Below are 27,323 nucleotides of genomic sequence, written 5' to 3'. Positions count from 1 at the left end.
AATGACAAATGTAGGCAAAGCATAAATTAGTCCCCCCAAGTGTAAATTCCTGGCTTCGCCCCTGGTCCCAGTTACCTTCAGTTTAGTATTCCTGTTATCATTCTTCTTTATTATTATTATAAAAAAAAACTGCATGATGGATGCAAAAGACCAAGAAAATTATAGAAAAATTAGCAAGAAACTTTAGTTAATCCATGCAACTTCCAAGTGGTGAAAAAGAAAGAATACGGATATTAAGATAGATTTTATAATTATATTAGGCGCGGTGAGACTTGAGAGGGTCTGTCAGTCCACTAATATAGAAAGAGTTCGGATATTAAGATAGATTTTATAATTTTATTAGTGAAATAATTTCTACGCTCAAGTGTTTTGATAAACATGGTCGTCGACCTGTTTGTCGTGTAGTATTTAAAGGGCTGTCTGACGATATTACGGTTCTCAAAAAGCTCTTAAAACCTTTTAAATACTACACGACAAACAAGTGGAGCGCATGTTCATCAAAACACTTGGAGGGCTGAAATCATTTCCCTATTAACTGACCCTCAAATTGGTTCGAGAAGACAGGCATGCCACAGGGATTGCTTGAAGGATGAAACTTTCAGGTTATGACCTCTCCACATGAGGTTTTGAGACTATACGTTTGATTAACAAAACTCAAACAAGCTACGAATTACATTGGGGGCAATATAAGATCTGAAAACACTCACTTTAGCCATTAGATCCGCCATTTCATTCACCTTCAAACTGAAGAGACCCTATTCTAATTGGTCAGATACAGTCATGGACCCATAAAAAGGTCCCTGGCATCAGCTTCAGTTGAGTCCTTCCTCCCAATTGGACCTAGAGAATGAATGATGATCTGAAAATCGAGTATTCTCAATCAAAATTCAATTCAAATTGACCCAGATTTTGGATATTTCCTTAATTAACAATCAAAACTCAGTTCCAACATAAATGTACAGATTAGAGATCAGCAGCGGTATGAATAGCAGTGGCAGCAAATCCAACTTCAAACTTGAATCTCCACGCCTATCCGCATTGGCGCAAACCCAGCCACCAAAGTTTCTTCACAAACATATACAGGTTTGGTCAGCAGCAGCATAGTAATAACTTTGTTCCGTCATTCATCTTCTTCGGTTGATTCTTCTGGTGCTTCCTTCAGCCACTGCACCAATTTCCGCACGTGTATCACGAGAGTTATAAATGAGAAACTACAACAATCAGGGGCTGTTTGGATACGTAGATCTTAGAATCCAGGTTTTAGTTTGAAAGTGGTGTAAAATTCTGGATTTTAAAGTCCATTATCCTGGATTTAAAGGAAGAAATCCAGGTTTTAGAAATCTCTCCTCCATCTTGAGATTTCTAAAACCTGAATTTAGGACGATCTCCTACTCTCTCGCTCGATAAAAAGAGGGATGAGAGATCAGAAAATGACAGAACAGTCTCCTTCCCTCGTCTGCCATCCAGGATTTTGAGAAAATCCAAGATTCTAAAATCCGCATATCCAAACGGCCCCTGAGGATCCGCAATGATGATAATGATAATAATCTGAAAAGGCCATTTGTGATAAGGGGCATGAAATTTATGACAATGCATGCAATTAGGGGAAAACATTTCCATGTGTGGAAACCATGCATCGCTCTCACACTGATACGCATTGCATTTAGGGAAACTTGAGGAAAAGAAGAAATAAAAGAAAAACTATAAAGCCAAGTAACCAAGACTGTTGTCTGTGATTTTCTGCATCTTATGGGGACTGCACCACTTGATACATTTGCTACCAACAATCACGAAGAGGTAATTTTATCCATACCTTGATGAATTGTTCTGCCTGCTTGACAAAGATTTTATCTGATTCCTCTGCTTCTTCCTTCTCTGATGCCCATGAGAGTATAGCATTTTCTGTTATAATGTCTTTGTCATAAAGTTCACGCAAAATCTGTAAAAAAGTAACAGAATTTCACTCAGTAGAATATACAATATCAGCCCAAAATTTTAATGAGTACCGAATAAGATGAATAATGTTTTACACATTTAATAATGCATCTAAATTGGATTTCATGGTTGCAAAAACTACAAAGACTATTAGGATTGATGCCTAAAAATATATATAAAGCACCCTATTATTCCACTATAAAGTACGGAGTGATTTTAATAGTGTGCAATAGACCTGTTAAAGGCATTTAATAAGAGTGATCAAATAAGGGTAGATACGATTTTATTGAAATGATTGTGCCTCATTAAAATTAAAGACTTCCAATGTGTATTACAACTCACAAATATTAACTAAGCTCCTTTCAAATGCAAATTAATTAAATCCAATTACCAGCGATAGATTTCTCTCAATGGTATGATGCTCTACTTGTTCTTCCTTTGTAGGCCCACATAACATACATTATTAGACCAACATCATATTTTTTATATATTAATATCGGATCTGACTGCCTCGTAAAGTGCCGTGAATTTAGTCCTATGACACCAGAGTCTTAGCATATATTCCATGTCCTCAATAAGACATGTCCTTAGTGAGGCTGATTCAATTTATGGTTCCTCAATCCACAAAATTTTCATTTTACGTATTTTTAATAAAAAATGCCATTACTTAAAAAGTTTCACAACTTCAATCAAGCATTGCACATACCAATGAAAACAATGGAGAAAGTTCTGTGGCTGACTCCAAGCACATCTCTTCAAATTTCATTATCACTTCAATCTGAAATACCAGCAAGCACAAGAACATGTCAAGATAATTCAATAAATAGCACTTAGCACATCTCCTCAAATTTCATTATCACTTCAATCTGAAATATCGCCAAGCACAAGAACATGTCAATGGCTTAGTAATTCAATAAATAACACTTAGAAATGGTTAGTAACCAATACAAACTAGTAAAGGAATGAATATTCAATAAGAATAATAGATACTGATCATGACTATCACAGCTTATCTTTCCATGCATAAAGGCTTTTGACAAAGAAATGTCAATTTTGATAGATCCAAAAGTCAAAGAATCAAAGAAAAGAGAACCAAATCAAAATTTCAATGCAGTAATGCTTATGAAAAGTGTTTCAAAATGCAAATGTGGACTAAAATGCGGCCAAAGCAAATCCTAGTCGACTTGGCACCGTGTGACTAGGTATTTGATTGACACGACCTAGTACTCGGTTGATTTGGTCATCATTGGCGAGTCAAAGGAGTTTTGATTGACCTTTTGGGGCAAAACACGGACTCGGACAAGAACTTGGTAAAGGTAAAAGGGACTCGACTCAAGCAAATCAATGATGGCATGGGGTAGTTATGAAACAATGCTCTTTTGAAAATGAGTTATGAAACAGTGCTTATGAGATGATCACAAAACCATTATAAGAAAACATTGATACAGACCTCCTCATCTATAGTCTGAAGGTAATGCTTCAAAAGATCCTCCCACCTAAAAATTATTTTCTTGGCATTGCTAAGTAGCTCACCTGAAAGATTGGAAAAGTTAGAGAATATTTAATTTCCAATGTCTATGAACTAAGCATAATTATAAAAGTTTCTCAAGAGAGAAGTTCTAATAGTACCATGAACATCTATTTCAAGCTAAAAAAACTGTATAATATTTTTTGAAAGGAAAATAGATAATATATTAAAGAACGAGACCGAGGAAGTCCCGAGAGAAATACAAGATAAACTAAAAAGAAACAGAGATCGACAAAGACGGAGACTCAAGGAGGAAGATAGGCAAACTGTTCCAATCTCACCCTAAAGACTCCATCTTTGGCTAATTTATCTACAATACCGTTTGCAGATCTTTTTACATGATAGAGGAAGATAGGCAAACTGTTCCAATCTCACCCTAAAGACTCCATCTTTGGCTAATTTATCTACAATACCGTTTGCAGATCTTTTTACATGATATGCCTATAGACGAGAACCTCCAGTCAAGTCTTGAATTTCATCAAAGAAAGCCGCGAATCTCCATGGGGAAGAATGTGACCCATTAATCTATCTTATGACATTTTTCAAATCACCTTCAATCTCCACCCTAGATAGGTCAACATCAAGGTTGTGGAGATGTTGGGTGGAGATTGAAGGTGACATTTTTCAAATCACCTTCAATCTCCACCCAAATCATATAACCTGTATCTTGTCTGTAATACTATGAGAGTGCTCCTTCCCATTAAAACCATTACTACTGCATGATTTTCATGGAGCATATCACGGCTGCAACATGTATATTCCAAAGAATCTATATCATGGATGGAGATAGGCTGCCTTACCTAAGCACCCAAAAGATCTAATTGACTATCCACATGGAACCATGCCACCCAAAAAAGATAAAATGAAGAAACATGAAATCCTCCACAACAAGGGTGTTAACTTACCAACTTCTCCAAAAGCTTAAGCTGTTGGAGAAAGGCGTTATTTATCTTTTATAGCTTAACACTCCCCAGCACGTGTGGCCCACTTGGCACATGTGGTCCCACTTGGGCCGACCATCGCATGTGAATTTTGCTATCCAGGAGGTTTGAACTCGAGACCTTTGGCTCTGATACCATGTTAACTAACCAACTTCTCCAAAAGCTTAAGCTGTTGGAGAGAGGCGTTATTTATCTTTTATACTTTAACACTCCCCCGCACGTGTGGCCCACTTGGCAAACACGTGGCACATGTGGTCCCACTTTGGGCCGACCATCCCATGTGGATTTTTGCTATCCGGGAGGTTTGAACTCGAGACCTTCGGCTCTGATACCATGTTAACTTACCAACTTCTCCAAAAGCAAGAAAGGCGTTATTAATCTTTTATACTTTAACACTCCCCCACACGTGTGACCCACTTGGCAAACACGTAGCACATGTGGTCCCACTTTGGGCCGACCATCGCATGTGGATTTTTGCTATCTGGGAGGTTTGAACTCGAGACCTTTGGCTCTGATACCATGTTACATTACCAACTTCTCCAAAAGCTTAAGCCATTGGAGAAAGGCATTATTTATCTTTTATAGTTTAACACTCCCCCGCACGTGTAGCCCACTTGGCAAACACGTGGCACATGTGGTCCCACTTTGGGCCGACCATCGCATGTGAATTTTTGCTATCCAGGAGGTTTGAACTCAAGACCTTTGGCTCTGATACCATGTTAACTAACCAACTTCTCCAAAAGCTTAAGCTGTTGGAGAGAGGCGTTATTTATATTTTATAGTTTAACACTCCCCCGCACGTGTGGCCCACTTGTTTTTGCTATCCGGGAGGTTTGAACTCGAGACCTTTGGCTCTGATACCATGTTAACTTACCAACTTCTCCAAAAGCTTAAGCTGTTGGAGAAAGGCGTTATTTATCTTTCATAGTTTAACAAAGGTCAACAGAACTGCAGAAGAGCAGAGGTGACACATGTACATTCCGCAACTCAAAATATTATCGCGATAAAAAAGATAGATCCAAAAAATCACCAATCTAATAGTTGGAGCCACTTCTATTTCATTCTCATGAATTAACAAACAGAAACTTCAGAAAGTTGTAGAGAAAGCACGATAGAACAGCAAATGTGCCTCGTAGAATCATACCACTGGGGGTTATTGAGGCTTTGAGCATCACACTCAAAGAACTGATTCCTTATTCCAAAATCAATAACTAATTATAACTTCGAAAGACCATACACCCAACTTGCAAGACTCTTTTGAACCTACTCTTGATCAAAGCAATAGATCTAACAACCTGAGATGTCCCAACTCAACAAGTAAAGAAAGTTCCTCTATAACTTTCTATAAAAGGACAAACGTCATGACTCAGACTCAAATATTCTCTCTTAATTGTTTTTTTCTTTACGAGGCCCATAAAACCATACTTAAACCTAATCTAAAATTCAATTTAAAATCGATAAAAATAGCTACACGTCATAACAAGGGCACCATCTCCAAGTTTTAGCCCAAACAAAGAGTCAATTACCCTTAACGACTAATATTAGAAAGAGAAAAGCACCCTTCACACTATCTCTGAAGTCTGAATAAACCTAACTCAAAACCCACAAAAAAATATTCTAAAAATCAGTCAAAATCAACCCTCCAATTCCAAACCAAATGAAGCCCTGTAGAACCATTTCCCTCTTGATGAGCACTACAAGAATGGAAATTGTTTCTCAGACTCTTTTGCATAACGTTATGTAATAAAGCATCCACTAAAATGATGCATATCGAATTTTTAGGGTGTTCAATACGATTTGAACCATGAAAAGTCACAGGGGTAATGGTAGCATATCAACTACGTTGAGGTGCATCGGCCATGTCAACCTATACTTTTTTTAATACCAATAAACGTTATTAGAAGGATCTCCAATTACACTATACTCCCGATCAAGATGATCAGGCACTAATCTATGACTATTGAAAAAAAAATCTGAAAAAGATAATAGACCAGAAAAAAAACATAGCATGGAAGGAAACTGCAAAATGGCTGCTACGTTGGCATAAAGTCTCTGATCATAGATTAGCACGAGGCACTCCTTCGTTAGCTAATTTTCCAGCCTCCTGATTAGTTTCTCAGTGATTCTCAACCATGGTTTTAAATTTCGGTTTTGGTACCGGTTTCGGACCTCACCGTGAAATTTCAGCTGAAATCAGGTGAAACAATAAAAACGTTATTTTATTCAATACCAAATTTCGGCCGCTCGAAATTTCGGTAACATATTAAATTATTATAAAAAACAGGTTTTTGCGTGAAATTTCAGAATTTCAGACGAATATTTCGGAAAAAACGAGAAATTCCGAAATTTAGGACGAAATAAAATACTGTTTCGGGTATGTACTGTTTCGGATCGGTCCCAACAGAAACCCCAAATTTCTGATTTCGGTTGAAATTTAAAACCATGTTCTCAACCCTGTCAACCACTTTCTCAAATATATCTGCCGGTCTCCATGGGTATCCACTTTTTTCCTCACACCACATGATGACGTTCAAAGAGTCTCTTTATGAAAGACTGGTCATCCAATAGCAGTTTCACCCCTTACCCAAGAGCTAGAGCTTCAGCCTTCGCGGTGCTTTTAATTCTGGCTGGACAGCAAAAATTAGTCAAAGGACACCATTGCCGTATCTAATAATAGCTCCAATACCCACTATTCTCGGGTTGCCTAGCTCCATCAAAGCTACATTTAAGCAGCCCGGCGGAGGTTCTTTCCATCCAACGACCATGATTTTATATTTCCACCGAAACGACACGGAATGACTGATACGTTTCTGTTTCCATCCCCACCGAAACGAAATCTCAATGGATTCGTTTCACTTCATTATTTCAGTCAAAATGTCAAAATTACGACCGAAATTACCGAGAGATGATCGAAATGGTCGAAACGACAAAAATTGGAAAGATGTTCCCATTTAGAGCGTATAAAACTGTTTTCTCAAAATAAAAAAAATCCTGCCCCAATCCACTTTAAATCGAAAAAACCTTGCAAATCAAAGAAACACGTTTATGTCGCTTTTCCATGGAATTTTTTTGGGAAAACCCTGCCTTAGAAAACTCTTAAAAGTACGGAATTTATTCAATAAGACGTGTTTCTTTGATTTTTTTTTTCAACCTTTGATTTGTTGTATTTATAACAAGTTTGCTTCAAAAAAGTATTTGTTCCATAAACGTCTTTGTTGTGTTTCTTTCAAACTCAGGCTCTAAAATGAGTCCGAGTTTTTTGGCCTATCAAGTCAATCACAAACTTCTTTGATTGGGTATAACCCAACCCAAAATCATTTGAACAATTTTCAACACTTCTTATTTTCACTTGTTTTTTTTGTTAAGAATTAAGGGTCATATAACCAAATCCCACCAAGATTTACAAAAAAAGTAACACAACATGAATACAAGCATTAATCACGGGACATAGGTGAATTCACGAAATTGGAGATTCTCTTTGTTAGAGGCAAGAGACCTAGTTTTCCCCCTTGTTTTTGTTATGGATTAGTCATGAAACATCAAAGGCATACATGATTAATAAAATATGCATGTTTTTTGTAAGATCTGATGAGTTTTGGCGGTTGCTTTTTGCTTTTTTATATCACCTTATTTTTTTCCAATTTTTCATATTTTAATGTATGCTTGGTTTATGTATTCATTATTTGATGGTTTTACATGTTTCGGAGCTAGATTTATGAAGTTATGCATCCATTTACTTGTATTTCTTTTATTTTTTTATTTTTTAGATTTTTCTTCTTATTTTGCAATCTTTATTGTTGTTTCTAAAACAAAGCTATATCTACTACAGTGTTTGATCCTCATACATATAGGTCTTGTTTTTTTTTTTTTCTTCTTCTGCAATTTTCATGATATTTTTTCATATCATTTATAGTACTACAACAGTTTTCATTTCTTTTATATGGTATATTACTTTGTAGTATCTTTGTGTAAGTGCACCTACTACCTTCTATTGTGTTTAATTACATATGTAGTTACAACACTAATATTGTTCATTTCATTAATTGTTCACTTGTTTCTACAATTTTAGCCCAAGCAATAGATGAATAAAATTGACATTATAAACCACATTAAAATCATCAAAACATATATATTTACCAAGGTTTTTAAATAAAACTAAAAGGAAATCTGCAGTGGATGCGTTGCATAGTGGTGTTTTTTTGGACTTTAAGAATAGAAGAGAAACTCCCAGATGGGATGATGGTGTTTTTTTGGACCTTAAGCATGAAAGAGAAACTCCCAGATGGGTTTATTGGTGAACATTACTAACAATAGAACCAACAACATGTAACTTGAAGTGTGTATTAACTCCATTTCACATTTTTCCACTCAAATAATGGAACATTGCATATACTGAAAGAACAATATGGAATCACCCACATCGTACATGGAGGCATGGATACATTTATACAGAGTTAAGAAGTAAAAAGTATAGCAATTAAAGGTAGTATTATTTTCAACAATCATTTCCTAAAGATGTTTCGATTCATTATGAGAAAAACAATGGTAGAAGCATCAATTTCTATGAAATTCACAAATCACAATCAGAGTTTTAAAAAAATGGTAGAAAAACAATGGCAGAAAAACAACCTATCAGAGTTTTAAAAAAATAACTACAAAAAGACACCAGATGGGCTTATTGGTGAACATTACTAACAATAGAACCAACAACATGTAACTTGGGAGGTATATGAGCTCCATTTCACGTTTTCCACTTAAATAATGAAACATTCCATAGATTGAAAAAACCATATACCATTCAAAAAAAATAAAAATTTTGAAGAAACCATATGGAATCACTCACATCATATATATATATATATATATATATATATATATATATATATATATATATATATATAGGGGGAACGTTTTTTGCGCGATACCTCAGATAAGTTATCTGAGCAAGAACTTAAAAAATCATGTGGGCCCAAATTGTTTGGATGATCCAAAGCATTCATTAGATAGGCCCTTACATAGATAGGGTGTGCCCAAAAAATCAGCTCCATAGGATCATCCTAACCCTTCGATTTTTGGAGGTTAAAAATGGACAGATTTGTGGAGGTTTATACCCATCCACTTTAACCTCCACAAATCGAAGGGTTAGGATAATCCTGTGGAGCAGATTTTTTGTGCACACTCTATCTATCTTTGCACTATCCAAATGAATGCTTTGGATCATCCAAACAATGTGGGCCCTTATGTTTTTTTGAGCTCTTGCTCAAATAACTTATCTGAGGTATCGCTCAGATAACGTTTCCCCATATATGAGGAATAAGATTGTGCAATCGAGGGCCCAAACACATGGGTCCCACATTTTTTGTGCTGATCAAAACCATTCATTTGCAAGGCCCCATCATAGATAGGGTGTGTACAAAAAATCAGGTCCATTGGATCATCCTAACCCCTCCAAAAGTGGAGGGCAAAAATGGGCATATTTGTGGCAAACGGTGCCTGTCCATTTTGCCCTCCACTTTTGGATGGGTTAGGATGATCCTATGGAGCTGATTTTTTGTACATACCCCATCTATGTAAGGGCCTTTCAAATGAATGCTTTGGATCATCCTAACAAAGTGGGCCCACATGATTTTGGGGCCCTCGAGCTTGGTGCGGTCGACTGCACACTCCTTTTCCTCAATATATATATATATATATATATATATATATATATATATATATATATATATATATATATAGAGAGAGAGAGAGAGAGAGATAGAGATAGAGAGAGAGAGAGAGAGGAATAAGATTGTGCGGTCGACTGCACCTAAGCTGGTCGAGGGCCCAAACACATGGGTCCCACATTTTTTGTGTTGATCAAAACCATTCATTTGCAAGGCCCCATCATAAATAGGGTGTGTACAAAAAATCAGGTCCATTGGATCATCCTAACCCCTCCAAAAGTCGAGGGCAAAAATGGGCAGATTTGTGGCAAACGGTGTCTGTCCATTTTGACCTCCACAAATGGATGGGTTAGGATGATCCTATGGAGCTGATTTTTTGTACATACCCCATCTATGTAAGGGCCTTTCAAATGAATGCTTTCGATCATCCTAACAAAGTGGGCCCACATGATTTTGGGGCCCTCGACCGCACCTAAGCTTGGTGCGGTCAACCGCACAATCATTTTTCTCATATATATATATATATATATATATATATATATATATATATATATATATAAGGTATACAAATATGTCTATGCATGCAGATGCTTGGATCTAGGTACTGACATAAATTTATAATACAAAATTCAGAGAGAATGCATGCTCTGGTTGATTAGGAATCTCGCCATAGAACCCAAGAATCGAAAAGAAGTCTTACCATTACTATTGTATGGAGCTTCCAAAGACAACTTCATCATTGAATAAAATATTGCCCCAGCACAATCAGCAAATGACATATTGTATGACAACCTGAATTTATTAGAAAAGGGCAGTTAGTCACATAGCGCAATATTGCATCGAACAACCCAACAAACTATTGAACAAATATGGCACAAGTAATTATTAAATATCAGTGTTTCATCTTAAATGTCGAACATGTGCATATGTGTATATATTTCCATGATTTTACAGGATTTCTCAAAATTCTGATTTGTAACGGACATGTTTTCATTTCTGTCATGATCGGAACACATATATTGAAACCAAAACCTGAAACCTTGCCTAACACCCAACAAGTAGCGTCAAAACTTAAAGGTGTAACCATATATTCAAATTAAATAGATAAGGCTAAAGGAATAGGTAATTCAATCATCTCAACATCAGCAATAATCACCACGTTGATTTTATGAAGCACCAAGGCAACATAAATAAGAAAAACATCTAAAAAGAATTCTGGCAATTTTGGAGATCCAGATTCTGGCAATCTGTGAAAAAACAAACAGATCTAACAAACTTCTGCAGACTTAAATCGGAACTTGTTTCAAATCTGCAGCAGCCATTCACAATATATATATATATATATATATATATATATATATATATATATATATATATATATATATATATATATATATATATATATATATTTATCTGTGTGTGTGTGTGCGTGCGTGCGCGCGCGCGTGTGTGGGCAGTCCAAATATTTACCTGATAGGGTGTAAAACTCCTGAAAATTCTGCCCTAGAATGCACAAGAAAAGAAATACGAAATATCAAGATTTAACGAGATTTAGACATCTCAAACCAGATCTGCAAGACTTCCAGTTTATCCATATAGACGATGCCACCAGTGGTAAAAAAATAAATGTTGCCAGCAACAAAGTTATGGAATAGAATTTTGAGGAAAAAAAATTGTTAATGCCTCTTAAAAAAATGGCATCCAACAATAAAATGATTGGCAAGAATAGGAGTGGTGTTCTTAGAGGTTTCACTTTGGGACATCCAGGAATTGAGATCACTCATATACAATCTGCGGATTATATGTTGCTGTTTAGTTGTGCAGAGATAGACAAGATCAAAAATCTGAAAGCAATTGTAAGGTGCTACGAGATTGATACAGGGCAAAGGGAAATTTTCAATAAGTCGGCTATGATGGGTGTTAACTTAAATGAAGAGGAACTACATAGATTTGCATTGGTTATTGGATGTTAAGTGAGCTAGTTCCCAAACAAATACTTGGGTCTCCCTCTATGTTGCAGGAGACCAAAGAAAAGGATATGGGATTCTATAATCGAAAAAATTGAATACATATTGTCCTCATGGAAAAGAGATTTCCTCTTTGGAGGAAGGATAACATTTATCAATTGATTCTCTCAAATCTCCCTATCTATTATCTTTCCATCTTTCGATGTTCGATGGGAGAGATTAAGCGTATTAAACGGATGGAGTGATTGGAGCAAGTGTGGGTAAGAAGCTTTGGCCGATGGAATTTTCTTGATAACTATAGGAACTCCAGGATAATAGTTTGAAGATATATTTTTAAGATAAAAAGTATATTCGATCGTGGAATTAAATTCAGGGTGCCTAAACGAGACAGGGTGCAATTTTTTCATGGTCCATGGTGTAGCGAGAGGCCATTGAAATCTTCATTACCAAACATGTTTGTGATTGCTAGAAATGAGATCAGTGTCAAAGATTCTTTTGTGCGAACTAATGGCAAGACAGTGGAAAAATGAATTTCAAAGGAACCTTTTTTGCACGGATATTATTGCAGCGTTCTTGGAAATCTTGGTTTTTGCATACATCAAAAGTGATAGCAACGATAAAGGGATTTGGCTTCAGGCGATGAGAGCTTTTCGGTCCAATCTTTCTACCTCTACCACTCTCCAGCTTTGCCAACCTCCCCGATCGCCAGAATTAGTAAGATACTAGCTCCACCGAGAGTGTGTGCTTTTGGATGGACTGCAATCCTTAATAAAATTCTGACCATGGATCATCTTTGGAACAATAAGGTCATCATTGAGGATCATTATGCCCTGTGCCTCCATTCGGAGAAGGTTGCAAATCACATTTTTATTCATTGTAGGATAGCTAGCATAATATGGAGCAATATTCTATCTTTGTTCGGGATGTCGCGAGTCTTCCCCAATAACTTCTAATGATGTGAACTAGTCATTATCATATTCATAGCCGTTACGTTTAGTATATTTATTTGATTTTTTAGCATTTTATTTAGCTAGGATGTGGGGGATGTCCACATCAGCCTATGACCCACCTTAACCCATTTCCCATGGCCCATTTGGACATGTTTTGGGGATCACATTGCTTCTTGAAAGATTTTCTAAGAGTTTCTTATTTTTTTATTTTATTTTTTTTGAATGATTTCTAAGAATTTCTTATTAAATTATGTTTTTCATGTACATCCCACAAATAAGAGCCACTTGGACATGTTGGAGAGGGGGGATCTGATTCCTTCTTGAAGGATTTTGTAAGAGTTTCTTATTAAAGAATGTTTGTCATCTATATCCCATAAATCAGTACTTTAGAATAATTTTTTTCAATGATTACAGGAGAACGTGATTCTATTCCAAAAAAATAGAATAATGATTCCTAGAAATGAGTTAAAAAACATGATTCTGATTCTGGAAGCACTCCAAAGAATAAGAATTGATTATGGGTTTCCGAATGAGAATCAAGTTAATGGTTAAAGAATGCAACCATAATTTCCATAGAACACATTAGCTAGATACAAATCAATCATATTACGCACCAGGAAGCAAAAAGATTATTAACAGAAATAATTTATACCGAAGTGAATTCACTTCTAGGATCACATGGTCTAGCTCCACACCATCATGAACAGCCCTTAGAAAAGTTGCTTCGACCTGAAAATATAAAAAATGAAATATAAAAAGGTTTTGAATAAAAAAATGCAACAATATTAACATCGCTATATAATGACCTCTTTCTCAAAATATGTAAAATCATCCTTCAGTCCATCAGTGACGTCATCATCAGAACCAACACTCTCAGAGCCGGGCATCAACTCTCCAGAAGGTGGAAGAACGTTGGCGTCATGGTTTGGCAGATCTAGATCACCCCGAGCACTAAGAGAAAACTCCTTAAGTTTATCTTCCGGAATGGGTGCAACTGAGTGCCTCCATTCTTCTTCATAGCCTCCCTCACAGACCGACCAAATGTAACCAACTCCTGCAGTGCCAACCTAAGAAGCAATAATTCAACATTAGAAAATAAAAATAAGATCCAAAATCAATTAACAAATTTCTCCACTCATACGTGTGACTTGTTTATCTCTGTTTCCATTTCATAAGAGAAAAATAATGGACAATTTTTGGGTTGGATGGCTCACACAAGTTGGCGTTTTTTTTTCTGGCATTAATCATTGAATTGTTATTTGTTTAACTTATACATACAATTATAGTTTGATTTATCATTTGTGTTTTTAAATCAGAACTTTGTTTTAGAACCAAGGTAAGCTTCTTACACTAGAAAAGACAAAACAACATTTAATACACTAGACAAATACACATCACAACTTGTAAATATACAGGTAGAGCTCGAAGAAGCAAGAAGTGATAAAACTCATTAGTTCACCTCAGATGTGCCCCAATGTTGTGAGTCAGATGATTTGGATTTAAGTACTCCATTTGCAACATCCAATGTGGTAGCAGTTACTGTAAAACAAACATTGGATCACTCAGTCGTATCATTATAGTATATAAGTAGATATACAGATTAAGGAACTGTCTCCTATGCCATAGAAAAAATACTAGTAAATCAGGACAAATATGAAGAAACTTATTAAGGAGGTCTTGACTACAGAATAAAGAACTGTCTCCTATGCCATTGAAAAATACTAGTAAAAAAGGACAAATATGAAGAAACTTAGGTCTTGACTACAGAATAAGGAATTGTATTCTATGCATGCCTCAAGATTATAAGTAATTATATAAATCTTCCAAATAACCCGTCATGAATATTATAGAAAGAAAACAACAATAAAACAAACAAAGACCAATATAAAGCAAAGAGCAAATCAAAAAACTAGATTTACAAGCAATTTACCAAATTACCAAAAAATATTAGTGAAATGGAGATATATTAAAGATGAAAAAAAACAATAGAAAGAACAAGGACGAGCTGTCCGGCAGCCGCCCAAGGCATTACGGACCACTGAAATTGCTGCTGGAAAGAAAAATGAAATATGACAACTCATCTGCCACAAAGCCTCAGAAGTCAGACCACAACACCCCCCACCCCCCTCCTCCTTCTCCCGTGCAGAGAAAAAACAAATCAAAGTTAGCAGAAACATAAACGAAGAGAAGAGGCTGCAGATCTAAATTAAGAACAGCAACATCAAACTAGCCCATGACAGAAAAAACCGAAGATCCAAGCTCCCCACAAATAATTCACACTGCCAGAGGCAAGGGATCGCCATTCTTGGGGGAAACTCCGCTCCCTCTCTAGCAAGTCTGTCTACAATTTCGTTAGCAGATTTAAGAACACGGCAGAAAGAAGGTGAAAAGGATATCAATGTCATTCAATTCGACTATTCATCTAGCTAGCCTCCGAGGGCCTGGGGAAAGCATTTCGGCCCAGCTTATCACATTGCTGCATTCTCGTTCTAAGATTAGAATACTTGATAGCTCTTCCTTGAAGAAGTGAAGACCGATCACAAATGCCAATAATTCTGCATTGTTTGCATCTGTTCTTCCAACATTATGGAGAAAGCCTTGACAACCAACCCCTCTGAATTCATAAAAACTCCTCCAAGACCAGCCGGGCACGATCACCTCTCAAACTACCATCAAAATTTAGTTTCGTGATACTGAGAGAGATAGAGGGAGGGGGGCAATAGGTAACCACTCAATCTCGGAGTGAAATTAGCAAATCACTAAAACTTTAAACTTTGTAAAAAAAAAACTTTTTTTTGAATGGCAACAAAACTCTGTTAATGAAAAGAGAGCAAAGATTCTTTAAGGTTTGAAGCCTACATGATACCAGAATTTATTACTTCGCATTCGCATTATTAGTGCTGAACCTCTTTCATAAAAAAAACCATCATTGAACAACTAAACTCAAAGAAGTTGATCGGTGTCATTCTACCCTGGCGAACACTCGTCACCCTGAAAAGAAAACCTGGACTTGGAAACACAAATTTTCCACTCATTTAAAGACCAAAGTGCACGATGGAATATGCCATGGAAACACGGTAACAGTGCATTCAAGGTGCCCATAATGTTCCTTTAGAACCATGCAAAAGATCAGAAATTGTTAAAAATCACTTATAGGTATTTGCATTAACACATAGGTACAACGAATCTTAAGTGCAACAAACAACAAATTTACCTGCAACGGTGTTAAGTCGCAAACTTGAATGTAATTTTAGTGCTTCTGTTCAGTAGATAGTGTTAGCAGTTATCATTGTTTTCGTCATAAAACAGGTTTTTTGTATATGTCGAGCCCTTCTGTCAGTCAATGGATTGATAAGTGAATGCTGGTAAATCAACACACCTGTGATATTTGGTGCCCATCCTTTCCACCCTCACTCGCTCAGCATCGTCAATTACAGGAGCAGGTAAGGTCCATATATTGATCAAATTATGCCAAGGCCTCATTTGCTATTAACTTACTAGCGCTGTTTAGTTCAGTACCAAGTCTGGCCTTCAATCCTACGTGACATTACGCATTTAAATCCTTACAGTTTGCAAGACATTATAACTTGTTTGCCTCCCTTCGGAATTTTTTTTTTAAAGCCCTTCAACCCATATATAACTTGTGAATCTCTTTGGGAGACTTTTTTGTTTAAAGCCCTTGAACAGTTAAGTCTCAAATCGTTTTTTATTGGGAAATGAATGCATCAAATTGTTTGAGGGCACCACAATTTTGAATTTTAACTGGTTTTCTGTTTATCATTAAATATTTGGTTGTTTACATAGGTTCCAATGTTTCATTTTGTCATTATCATGAGAAATACTTCTCTCAAGATTAAGTTGCTGCATTATCTTAACAGCTGCTTCACTCATTTTGCATCCCGTATCAGTTTCCCCCACAATTCTTCATTTTGGTGGTTCAACTTTTCGGAAGTGGTGATGTTTATTATCTCAGCCAGTGTCCCTTATAAGTCGCCCCCGCAATTCTTCATTTTGATGGTTCAAATTTTCGGAAGTGGTGGAGTTTATTATCTCAGCCAATGTCATCAAGATCTGGGTCTTCTGAAAAGACAGATTTCAAACACTAGTGTCAATTCCTATGTGATAGAAAGGAAACAAGAAGAAACCGGCATCCTTCATGCACAAAAATTTGAGTTCTCTAACCAGGTCAGTTCATATACGTGCTGTGCATGACCCACCGCAATCATAGTAAGAACACCTCTCACTCTCTCTCAAATTTTCGACTCATGAGTCAATTTTAACCCTTTTTCCCATGGTCTTTCGTATAAGTCTATGACTTATATCTTGCAATCCTATACAAAAGTAAGCATCTCAACTGACACAGGAGGATGATTTAAGAGATAAAGATCTAAATTATCAACAAAAATGGATGCACATTTCTTTTACATCTGCATCCAATTCATACATAGCAAAACAGAATAAAAAAAATCAAGTGAAGTATCAAGAGTTTACATGGACTCTCTACAACCCCACTGCTACTGTCAGCATATTCTAGTTCCTCATCACTGTCTTGCTTGGTCGGTTGAGGAAGTAAAGATAACTTTGAATAAGCAGGAACCACAAATTGTTGCCCAACTACAACCTGGAGGACAAGAGATGTTAGAATGATGTTTCTATGGAAATAAAAGGGAAATCAAATCCCAGTGTTTTGATATCAATGAATCAGACATTTACGTAAAGAAACTAAATACTACCGGAGGATAAACATCAAAATTTCTCCAGAAGATTTTAATTAAAACCATACCTTGACAAATTACAAACTGTACAGTATATTCAACCACACACTCCTTCCAAATCTAAAAGAGTTTTTTTTTCTTTTTTCTTTTCTTTATAGAAACAAATGTTCTAACTTTGAAGTTTTTTAGCACTTTTATTTGAATCAGTCGACATCAACCAATCAGCAAGCCTAAACAGCTGGGCAAGTTCCGATTAACGTCCAAATGTATAACATTGTATTAAAGACTTGGATGAAATAGGCATATGTTCACTGAGAAGTCAAATGCAACCTCAAACGCCATGTGAAACCACACTTCCACCATGAGGAAAAGATGAAAAAGATATAGAATTAGTAATATATTAAAAAGAGCATCATAACGAAAATGTGCAGTAAGGTAATCATGCACTGTTTCAAAAACTCCCCGAGTCAATCAATGACTCGTCTGAGTGAGCTTAGTTTACCTTGCCAAAGTTCTCACCCGAGTTTGAGTTTGGCCGTACTGAGTCAATCAAAAATTCCTTTGGCTCAGATGTTAATAAAAAGTTGACCACATCAATCACTGGCTTGCCCAAGTTGACTCAGTTTTACCTTGGCCGAGTTCTCATCCATGTTTTAAACATTGGCATCATCTCTTCTTTGAAGTATTAAAAACATTCAACCTTTTTAAACCAAGTCTCATTTTCTCATATGAAACTTGCTTGCCTCATGGAGCAATACGGAAAATATAAACCAAGTTCTGTTTTACTCTTATAAAATGACCAACCATTGCACGACTAAGTTACATCTATTGGAAATATAAAAAATAAGAAAGAAAACAAAATATGTTTATACTGGCATAATATCATGTACCTTAAATGACAATATAACCCCAGGTTCAAGAACTGCTCCTGTCTTTATAACCACCCCATCGCAAACTATAGCATGCCTTAGTTTACAGTCATCTTGGATGGTGACATTATTCCAAACATAGGAACCTTCAATTGAAACATTAGACCCAATAGTACACCCTTGACCAATAATTGAATTTGAGATAGTAGAGTTGTCACCAATGCTGGTGCCACTTCCAACCAGAGTAAAGGGTCCAATTTGTGCAGAGCGTGATTGTGTTACATCTGAAAAGCAATGCCATGTTAAATTTCATCAAAGAACAACATGAACACTACAGCGGACAAGCACAATAATTTATAATTATTAATAGCATTGTCAGCATTCAAAAGCATGAGTGCACTTATCATAACACCAGTCCACCACCAATAATATTTCCATCAACCTATGAATGTTTTGGTTTTCATTATAGATAAGTAGTATCCCAACATTAACATATGGCCGAACATTAAGTTGCCATTCAAAAAAAAAAAATGGACGAACATCAGGTCACATAAAGAACATTTCTATTGTAGCCATGACATAAAATCATAGCCACAGGCTCAGCAATAAGATACTGTACTTAGTCTGGACCTAGTCACTAACGAACAATAAACCTGTCATCTTCAACAAAACTATTTGGCAACTAAAATGTTCAAAATAAGGAAACATAAGAAAGAAAACCCCTCTACTTAGCATACAATATCCGGCGAAAATCATATAGAAAGAAGGTTTGACAAGGGTCCAGCCAGAACTTGATTGTTGCCCTTACCCGGTGCTCTATACATCCCCTGTCTTTCCAGCTTAATCGGGGGAGAATTTCCAGAAAACTGAACATCCGGTACCAAAGGATATGCCCACCTTTGAATAATATCTTTACTAATGGTATCATAGCTCCTAAAATTATCTATTCTTGCCGCATAGCTTGAATGGATTTCATGAGTGAAAATTCTGTACCCCATAACCTGGAAGCATAAGTAATAAATAATATTACAAGAAGATAGATATACATGTAATCAATTTCTCAGACTAATTGCACAGAACGCATGACAACTATAAAACAGAACAAGAAGAGTTTCACAAGTCCTGTAGCAAGCCCTACAATCATGTAAAAAAGGTACCAGTGTTCATTAGAGGGACGTAAAGCATATGTTAAACTCTGAACTGAATGGAGAACTATCAAGGGAAAGAAAAGGCCCAAACATGATAGCAAGCCCAATGATGCAAACTAGATAATGTTTTTGAGTATGCATTAAGCGTCTTGAAAATGTACACTGATAACCAATGAACTAACATCCAATTGCTGAATTGTAGTAGTGAGGGTGTAGAGTTACACGACCGACCAGAAGAACCTACAAAATCTTCCAGGAAAAGCCAGAGTTGCAAAGTTGCTAAAGTTACTCAAGTAACAGTTATTTATAGGTTGTTCAGCATAATATCTGTAATTATAGATGTGCACTTGTGTATTAGTCACAAATTTTCAACACAATTAAGTGTCACAGTAATGTCGTTAGATGGTTGTGACTATCTCCATCCTTCAAAGATGGACATGCGATGCAAAAAAAATAGAAGAAAATAAATATATAAAAAATAATCTCTACGACTATCTTCATCCACCAAAAAACAGTGAATAAAAAAAACAAAAAAAAAACATAATTCACATAAATTTGCTTGTAGTGGGATTTTCTTCTTTTTGTTATAAGAAAGAAGTTGACCAGAATAGCAATGAACAAAATAAATAAAAAACAAAAAAAAACAAAATATTATGAACCACATCCCTTTCTTTGTAGCATGCTTTTCAATTAACAAGCGAGAAAAACATTAAGGGTGGAAGAAATGCATATGCAGCCACCATTCAAAAAAAAATGCATACGCATATGCATTTAGAGAGAGAGAGAGGGGGGGGGGAGGGGGGGAGAGGGGGAGAGGGGGAGAGGGCGGGATGACAGTCAAAGAGAGGGATGGGTGGGGGCATGGAGTTAGAAGTGGTGTGACGTGTAGATTTGGGATAGTGGAAATAGTTGTCGGTTTTGAATGGACTAGTTTGTCCATTTGAAACTTAGACTTTGTGATTTCTATTGCTCCCTAAAAAGTAGGAGGAGGCCACTTTTGGATGGGTTAGGATGATCCTATGGATCTGATTTTTGGTACACACCCTATCTAGGTAAGGGCCTTCCAAATGAACGCTTTGGATCACCCAAAAAATGTGGGCCCATCCTGTTTTTTGCACTCGATTGAGCACAGAATAGTAAGCCTGTGTGCCCAAAACACCTTAGAACCCTAGTTTAATCCTAACCTTAGATGTACTAAACTTAAGAGTAATTTTATTTTAGAGCAGCCCAAAATAGAAATAGAAAGTGTCTTACATGTTATCCTATAAAAACTACTAATGTTTTTATTACATAAGGACCATCAAAACCTACTTAAACTTGGCCTAAAAATTAATTAAAATCATTATAAATCATAATTATTCATCTTGCCCATTTCTGTTACAGGCAGAGCCTTGGAAGGCTCATTATTGATGTTAGCATGATGTTTCAGACACCTTTGGGCCTACATTTAGATCTAGATTGACGCTCTTCTTCTTTAGAATCATCTTTGCTGAATTATGGGCTTGTTAGTGTGGTAACAATAAGGCATTCCAAGTTTTTAAGGACCCGGGAGTGAGTTGGAAAGCACATATAAGCTCCCTGACATTACCAAAAACCAGTCTGGTTTGAAACACAAAAGAAAAGGCTAACATGCTAAAAATAAGAAAGAGATTTTGAAGCAATAACAACAGATATAAGTTTAGGAAGAATGCCATGAGCATATTCAATAAGAACACTATAGCGTTCTCCAAATAAGTTGTAGAAGGAAAAACCGAAATACCATTTACCAAATAAAAAACCTATGGATAATGTTGGTGTTCTTTCCGATCTCTATGCATTACACCGCTCCAACAGAAATTGATGCAAATCCAACCAAAAAAGAGAAGAACGAGGGGAAAATAGAAGAGATAAACTAAGAGAAAAGGGGAAAGAAAAATTGTTCACCGTCATGATAAAGACAAAAGAATAGAGAATCAAGATCAAGGAAGGAATCAAGATCAAAGAAGGAATAAGATTAAGAAAGATCGAGATCAAGAAAGAAAGAACATATCAAGAAAATAGGGGTGAAAGATTAGATAATGGAAGGGGCTTATGAACTCAGCCGGGAAAGATGAAGGAAAGAGAGAACAAAAAAGGAAAAGAAAAATAGAACTAGAAAGAAAGATATATGAAATAGAGAAGGGGGAGGAAAAGATGTAAGAAGTGAGAAAGATCAGGGGGTGTCAGATTATAATCCAAACCGAGAAGGGATGAACCAAAGAGGAGAAGACGAGAAGTTGAAAGAAAGAGAAGAATTTAGGAGTAGAAATTGACTTGATATGAGGTATCAAACTTTAGAAAAGGCATTACACCCAATCAATGTAAGAAAACATCAAATTTTATTCATAATCAATTGTTTTCAGGACCAATAGGTCTTCCATAGCTATAGGTTATGCAATCCAAAAGATTTTTATTTTATTTTATTTTATTTAAAAATGGTCCTTTTTTAAATGTTAAAAAATTTCATTAAAAAGTGGGAAGACCGAGTCCACCCAAAAAAGAGAACAAGGGAAGAGAACAATACAAAAGGAGAGAAAAAGAAAATACAATGAGAAAAGCAAAAGATCTGTCAGGGGGCATAAAATAAAAGATCTCTAGACCCAATCTTCCAACCCCTTCCCACACTAATTTGTCGACTTCACTATTAGCCGATCTCCTTACATGGATAAAAGTGATTGAGAATCCTTCTATCCGATCTTGGATCTCATCAAAAAGGTGCGCAAATCTCCAAGGAGTCACAACCGTCCCTCTAAGCCAACGAATCGCATTCAAAGAGTCTCCCTCTATAATCTTAGTGTTCATTAAGGCTCGATCAAGGTATTTTATTCCTTGATATGCCGCTCTAACTTCTGCCTCACTTGCGTCAGTGGATCCTACAGGTCCCGAGAAAGCCCAAATGATTCCTCCATTAGAATCTCTCAAAACTCCATCAATGCTTGCAGGCTGGGATTACCCAAACTAGAGCCGTCAAAATTTAGTTTCACCAAGCCTTCCAGTGGAATCTGCCATATTTGGTTTACATGTGAGCGGTTTTCCCTGCTAAGGCACACCTCCTTCCACCCCTCCCAAAAAAAAGGCTCTTAATCCCACTCAAACTCTTAATGACTTAAACCGTCACACTATGGACCTTTTTTCTGAAGATATAGGGTATCCCCACTCCATTTTTTAGGGCATGACACTATGGACCTTTTCTACTAGGACTTCTTTTAAGTTGCAAGGTAGGCCCTTGAGGTCATTTATCAACTTAAGTGATTATCATTTCAAAAAAATTCTACTTAAGTTATTAATCACAAATGACTTATTGGCCCTGTCACCTAAGAGTTTCGCAATACACTTATGGGCCCCATTTTAAACACATACAACTTAAGAAACCAAGTTATATTACAGAAAAATATCGTGGTACCCCTCCTTTAACTTAAGAGACTTAAAAGATGCCTAAAGGACACTTTATAATTAAAATATAGGTCCTAAGATGGTCTCCATCACGGCGATAATCACCAAGTACGGTCTCTTTGTCTTCATCTTCTTCTTCTTCTTGATGATTACTGGTTCGATAATCACCAACTAAGGTCTCTTTGTCTTCATCTTCTTCTTCTTCTTGATGATTCTAACTGGTGGTTCGATTCGTTCAAAATTTTCCTCCTCCTCCTCCTTCCTTCTCACGAGAAGGTTTTCAAGGGCTACTTCTAACATAGGAGAGGGAGAGGAGGTCTTTCGAAAGAAACCCATATTTTCTTTTATACAAAACTCAATTAGCATAAATCACATAAATTGCATGAATTGTTTTTTTTTTTTTTTGAATGATATAAATTGCATGAATTGTATGATTTACGATTGAATCGATTCAATAAAAATTGCAAGATTCATACAAATTTTGATTCGATCATCTGATTCAAACCAAAACCAATGCAATTTTAATTGAATTGTAAATCATAAGGTTTTTAAAACAATGGTCACAAGGACATATTCATTCATAAAACTTGAAGGGCCGCATGCTTTACAGAAAGTGTTAAATAAATGATAAGAACGAACTCATAGTCATTTGACATCAAGTTCTTGTAAGAAATTAGGTCGGCAAAATATTAATAATACTACCATAAACGTAAAGAGGTGATTACTTCGACATCTGGACGAGAAACAAAATATTTGGGATGCTATGAAATATGAACTAATTAAATACCTCAGATAGTATATCTAGGATGCACGCTGAAAGGGGGAAAAAAGTGAAATATTCTGGCATTAACAGTCACAACGACATATTCATTCAAAAAATTTGAAGGAGGGTTGCTTTATAAGTAACATGTTCGATAATTAAATTGTAAGAATAAGTTCAGCCATTTGGAATCAAGCTCTTCTAAGAAATTCTTTAGAAGTTAGTTGCTTGTATAAAAAAATCCAGAAAAAAACATATCAAGAGCATAATGCACATAGGGTGCGCCCAGACAAGTAAATTACAAGCACTGAAGGCACAATTAGTTTGTTTCGAACATGGCTACATTTAAAAATTGAGTGTTTCTTGTGTATGCTCATTCAAAAACAAACACTGAAAATAGAATTCATAAAACGAAACAAAACAATACTCCTCTCGTCTGAGATCTATGATATTTATTGCTTTAACACGTCCTCTTACTAAAGAAATACGACAGACGATACAGACAGATGTGAGAAGGCAGGCTTCATTACATTACTGATACAATAAAATCAGAGTGGTTAAAACCTATTCCAAACAATTGCAAAACATTCATGCATGCGCACACAAACGCACATAGTTATGAATTGTCCTCAAAGAAGCCTTGCAGATGTATAACAAACCCTACATCATCAACAAGCAATCCCTTGACAAAATGTCGGCGAAGGTGTTGATAGTCAAAATTGTCGGTGAAAAGACTAAGAACTTCTGGAGAGCAAATGTCGATGTAGCAATCCTGCATTAAAGAGTATATTTTATTAGTAAAAACAACTTATGTGCAAATGTCAAGGGCTGGATGAGTATCAATCATAATTATTTCCCTGAGTACAAAACCACTAATGTCTGGGTGGCAACCACCACTTTATTAAAAATATGAAAAATACCATCTTTCTATCAAAACACATGAACAATTAATCTCCATTTAATCTATTATCTTTTCTATGTTTTTTTATGCCCATAGCATTCATTAAGAACTTCACAAACCCTAAGAAAGATAAATAGAAATCAATTCCATAAATGGTTAATGCAGCAAAATTCCCTCAAGCGTCATACGGTCACTCATACGCTAACACGATAGAAGGTAACAAAAAAGCAAAAATGGTAAAGAGAAGACAACCTGCTTATCATTGTGAAAATATACAGCCGGAGTATCAGCTAGTATTGTCTTGTCAAGAGATATGAACATTTTTGAATTGTCTGCCTTATCTTCATAATAAAGAAGTTGGTTCGTCTCGGGATCAATCGCCATAAGCAGTTCATCGTTACCAAGCCGGCTTTGATATGTTAATGAAGAAGGCTTAGACTTTTTGATGACCATGGTCATTACAGAAAGCATATCTTTTTTCCTTCTCTCCTTGTGAACTTGAAGTGCCTCTGTAAGGGACATGTTGCTCACAGTATCACCGCTTATGAGAATAAAATCTCCGTGTATCTTGGAAAACATTAAAATTGAGAAATCAGAGTGCTAAACCCAGTTCAGATATAAAAGAAATAGAAAATTATGAAACTACCAGTAACTCCAAAAGCTTAAGCTGCTAGAGTTTATGTTATTTAACCCTTCATACTTTTAACAATAATCATTGTGAGCAAATCAGAGATATGAACAGAGTGCTAAACCCAATTCAGATATAAAAGAAATAGATAATTGTAAAACTACCAGTTACTCCAAAAGCTTAAGATGTTAGAGTTGGTTTTCTTTAACCCTTTATACTTTAACAATAATCATTGTGAGCAAATCAGAGATGTGAACAAAGTGCTAAAAACACAAATCAGATATAAAAGTCCAAAAACTTAAGCTGTTAGGATTGGTATTACTTAATCCATTTATACTTCAACACTCCCCCCTCAAGTAGGAACCCTCTTATTTTGGGTTGGCCATACGCATGGAATTTTAATATCAAGGAGTTGTTGGGTTTTGAACCTATGACTTGACCAATTACTCAAAAAGCTTAAGCTGTAAGAGTTAGTGTTATTTAATCATTTACACTTCAACATACACTCCCTCCTAAGCATAGTTATCGAATTTTCGCTATTTAACTAACCAACATACTTTAACAATAATCATTGTAAACAAATCAGATACATGAACAGAGTGCTAATAACATACCACATTACGCTCATAGATCAAACGCAGAGCATCGCCAGCGCTGATAGAATTATGTGACTCAATCGTTGTGACAGAAAACGAGGGTTGGCTCATCCAATGAGAATTCCCCAAGTAATCAATGACTTGCTTTGAATGAGCACAACAGAATACAAATACCTCTTCAACGCCCGCGGATTCGAGCCACGCTAAGGTGTAATCAATCATTGGGACATTAACAAGCGGCAAAAGCACCTTCAAAACACAATTAAAAAGAAGGTTAAGGAAGGGAAAAAATAAAAAGAGGGTTTTGTTTTAGGTTTTTGTTTTACCTTAGGGCGTTCGAGAGTGATAGGGCGAAATTTTTGGGCGAAGCTATCGGCTAAAAGAATGGCCTGTAAGGGGACATGAGCGAGCTCTTCACCGTAGTCTGATGAAACCCTAATATTTTTCTTCTGTGCCATATTCCTCCGATTTATTTTGTTTTCGTCTGTTAAAACCCACTCACTCACTGAATTGAGTAAACGAACAAGGACAAAAATTAGGGTTTTAGGAGGAAAAAGGAAGGAGAAAGATGGAGATTGGATACGAACCGGGTAATGAGCTTCTTCTTGACTCAAATTCTCAAAAGGAAGATGGCGAGATTATACAGACTACAGAGACGTGAGGAGAGAGATGTCGAGTAGAAAGCCCTTCCCTTATTTCGTGGTTGCCAGAAATTTTTTTGATTCTTGGGACTTTTGTGGAATTTCCGCATGAAACCCACGTTTGGTTGGTGGCCCAAAATAATTCCAGGAACTAAAATAACCCCACACGGAAACCAGGAAGGAAAAATATATATACTCCCAGGAACCAAAAAGCTTGCAGAAGATTTTTTTTATTTTTATTTTTTGGTTCCCAACAGTTCAAGCAACCAAACGGTGGTTGGGCCCAAATCCAACCCTAATTTTTGGGACTGCGTCTCGCTTAAACAAGGTTTAGACAAGCCGTGTTGGCGCCCACTAAAGAACCTAGCCCAATATGTTCCCTAATATTTGGTATCAAAGCTGCAACCAAGTCCCATGTAACCATGTTTGAGTCACGAAAGGGGTGACATGTGGAAAGGACTCCTTAAAAAGAGCTAAAGTAAGAGTGGTCACATAGGTAGTATGTGGCGGTTCTAAGTGGGGGCATGCCTATGTATGAGACTAGGTGAGACTCAGCTGGGTATGGGATAGGTTTAAAGGGCCTAGCCTAACATGTTCCATCAGCTCTAAAATTTTTGGCGTATTAGTTAGGCGCATAACATACTCGAATGGAAATCCTTTTTAAAAGTGA

At 36.3% G+C, this 27,323-nt stretch overlaps 1 protein-coding gene across 2 annotated transcripts; it reads right to left on the bottom strand.

Moving 5' to 3' along the window:
- Positions 1-692: 692 nt before the first annotated feature.
- On the bottom strand, positions 693-26,781 carry LOC143881706 (uncharacterized). 2 transcript variants are annotated; one of them, XM_077384956.1, is made up of 16 exons: positions 26,600-26,781; positions 26,339-26,517; positions 26,031-26,261; positions 25,041-25,355; positions 24,552-24,659; positions 19,377-19,569; positions 18,590-18,852; positions 17,476-17,605; positions 14,444-14,523; positions 13,791-14,051; positions 13,637-13,713; positions 10,768-10,859; positions 3,386-3,468; positions 2,642-2,713; positions 1,814-1,939; positions 693-1,165 (listed from the first exon to the last, which is right to left on the bottom strand). In XM_077384956.1, exons 2-16 carry the CDS (start codon positions 26,468-26,470, stop codon positions 1,121-1,123), a joined length of 2,208 nt encoding a protein of 735 aa, XP_077241071.1. In that variant the 5' UTR covers positions 26,471-26,517; positions 26,600-26,781; the 3' UTR covers positions 693-1,120. The 2 variants fall into 2 exon arrangements, with proteins under 2 accessions (XP_077241071.1, XP_077241072.1); XM_077384957.1 differs by having other exon boundaries at positions 26,339-26,496.
- Between the last annotated feature and the right edge of the window lie 542 nt (positions 26,782-27,323).

Source organism: Tasmannia lanceolata, unplaced genomic scaffold, assembly GCF_043159265.1.
Source record: "Tasmannia lanceolata isolate RefF3 unplaced genomic scaffold, GAP_Taslan_0.1 ptg000007l, whole genome shotgun sequence".
Lineage (NCBI taxonomy): Eukaryota > Viridiplantae > Streptophyta > Magnoliopsida > Canellales > Winteraceae > Tasmannia > Tasmannia lanceolata.
The sequence above is the reverse complement of the archived record's forward strand: the minus strand, read 5'-3'. Positions and strand labels throughout refer to the sequence as shown.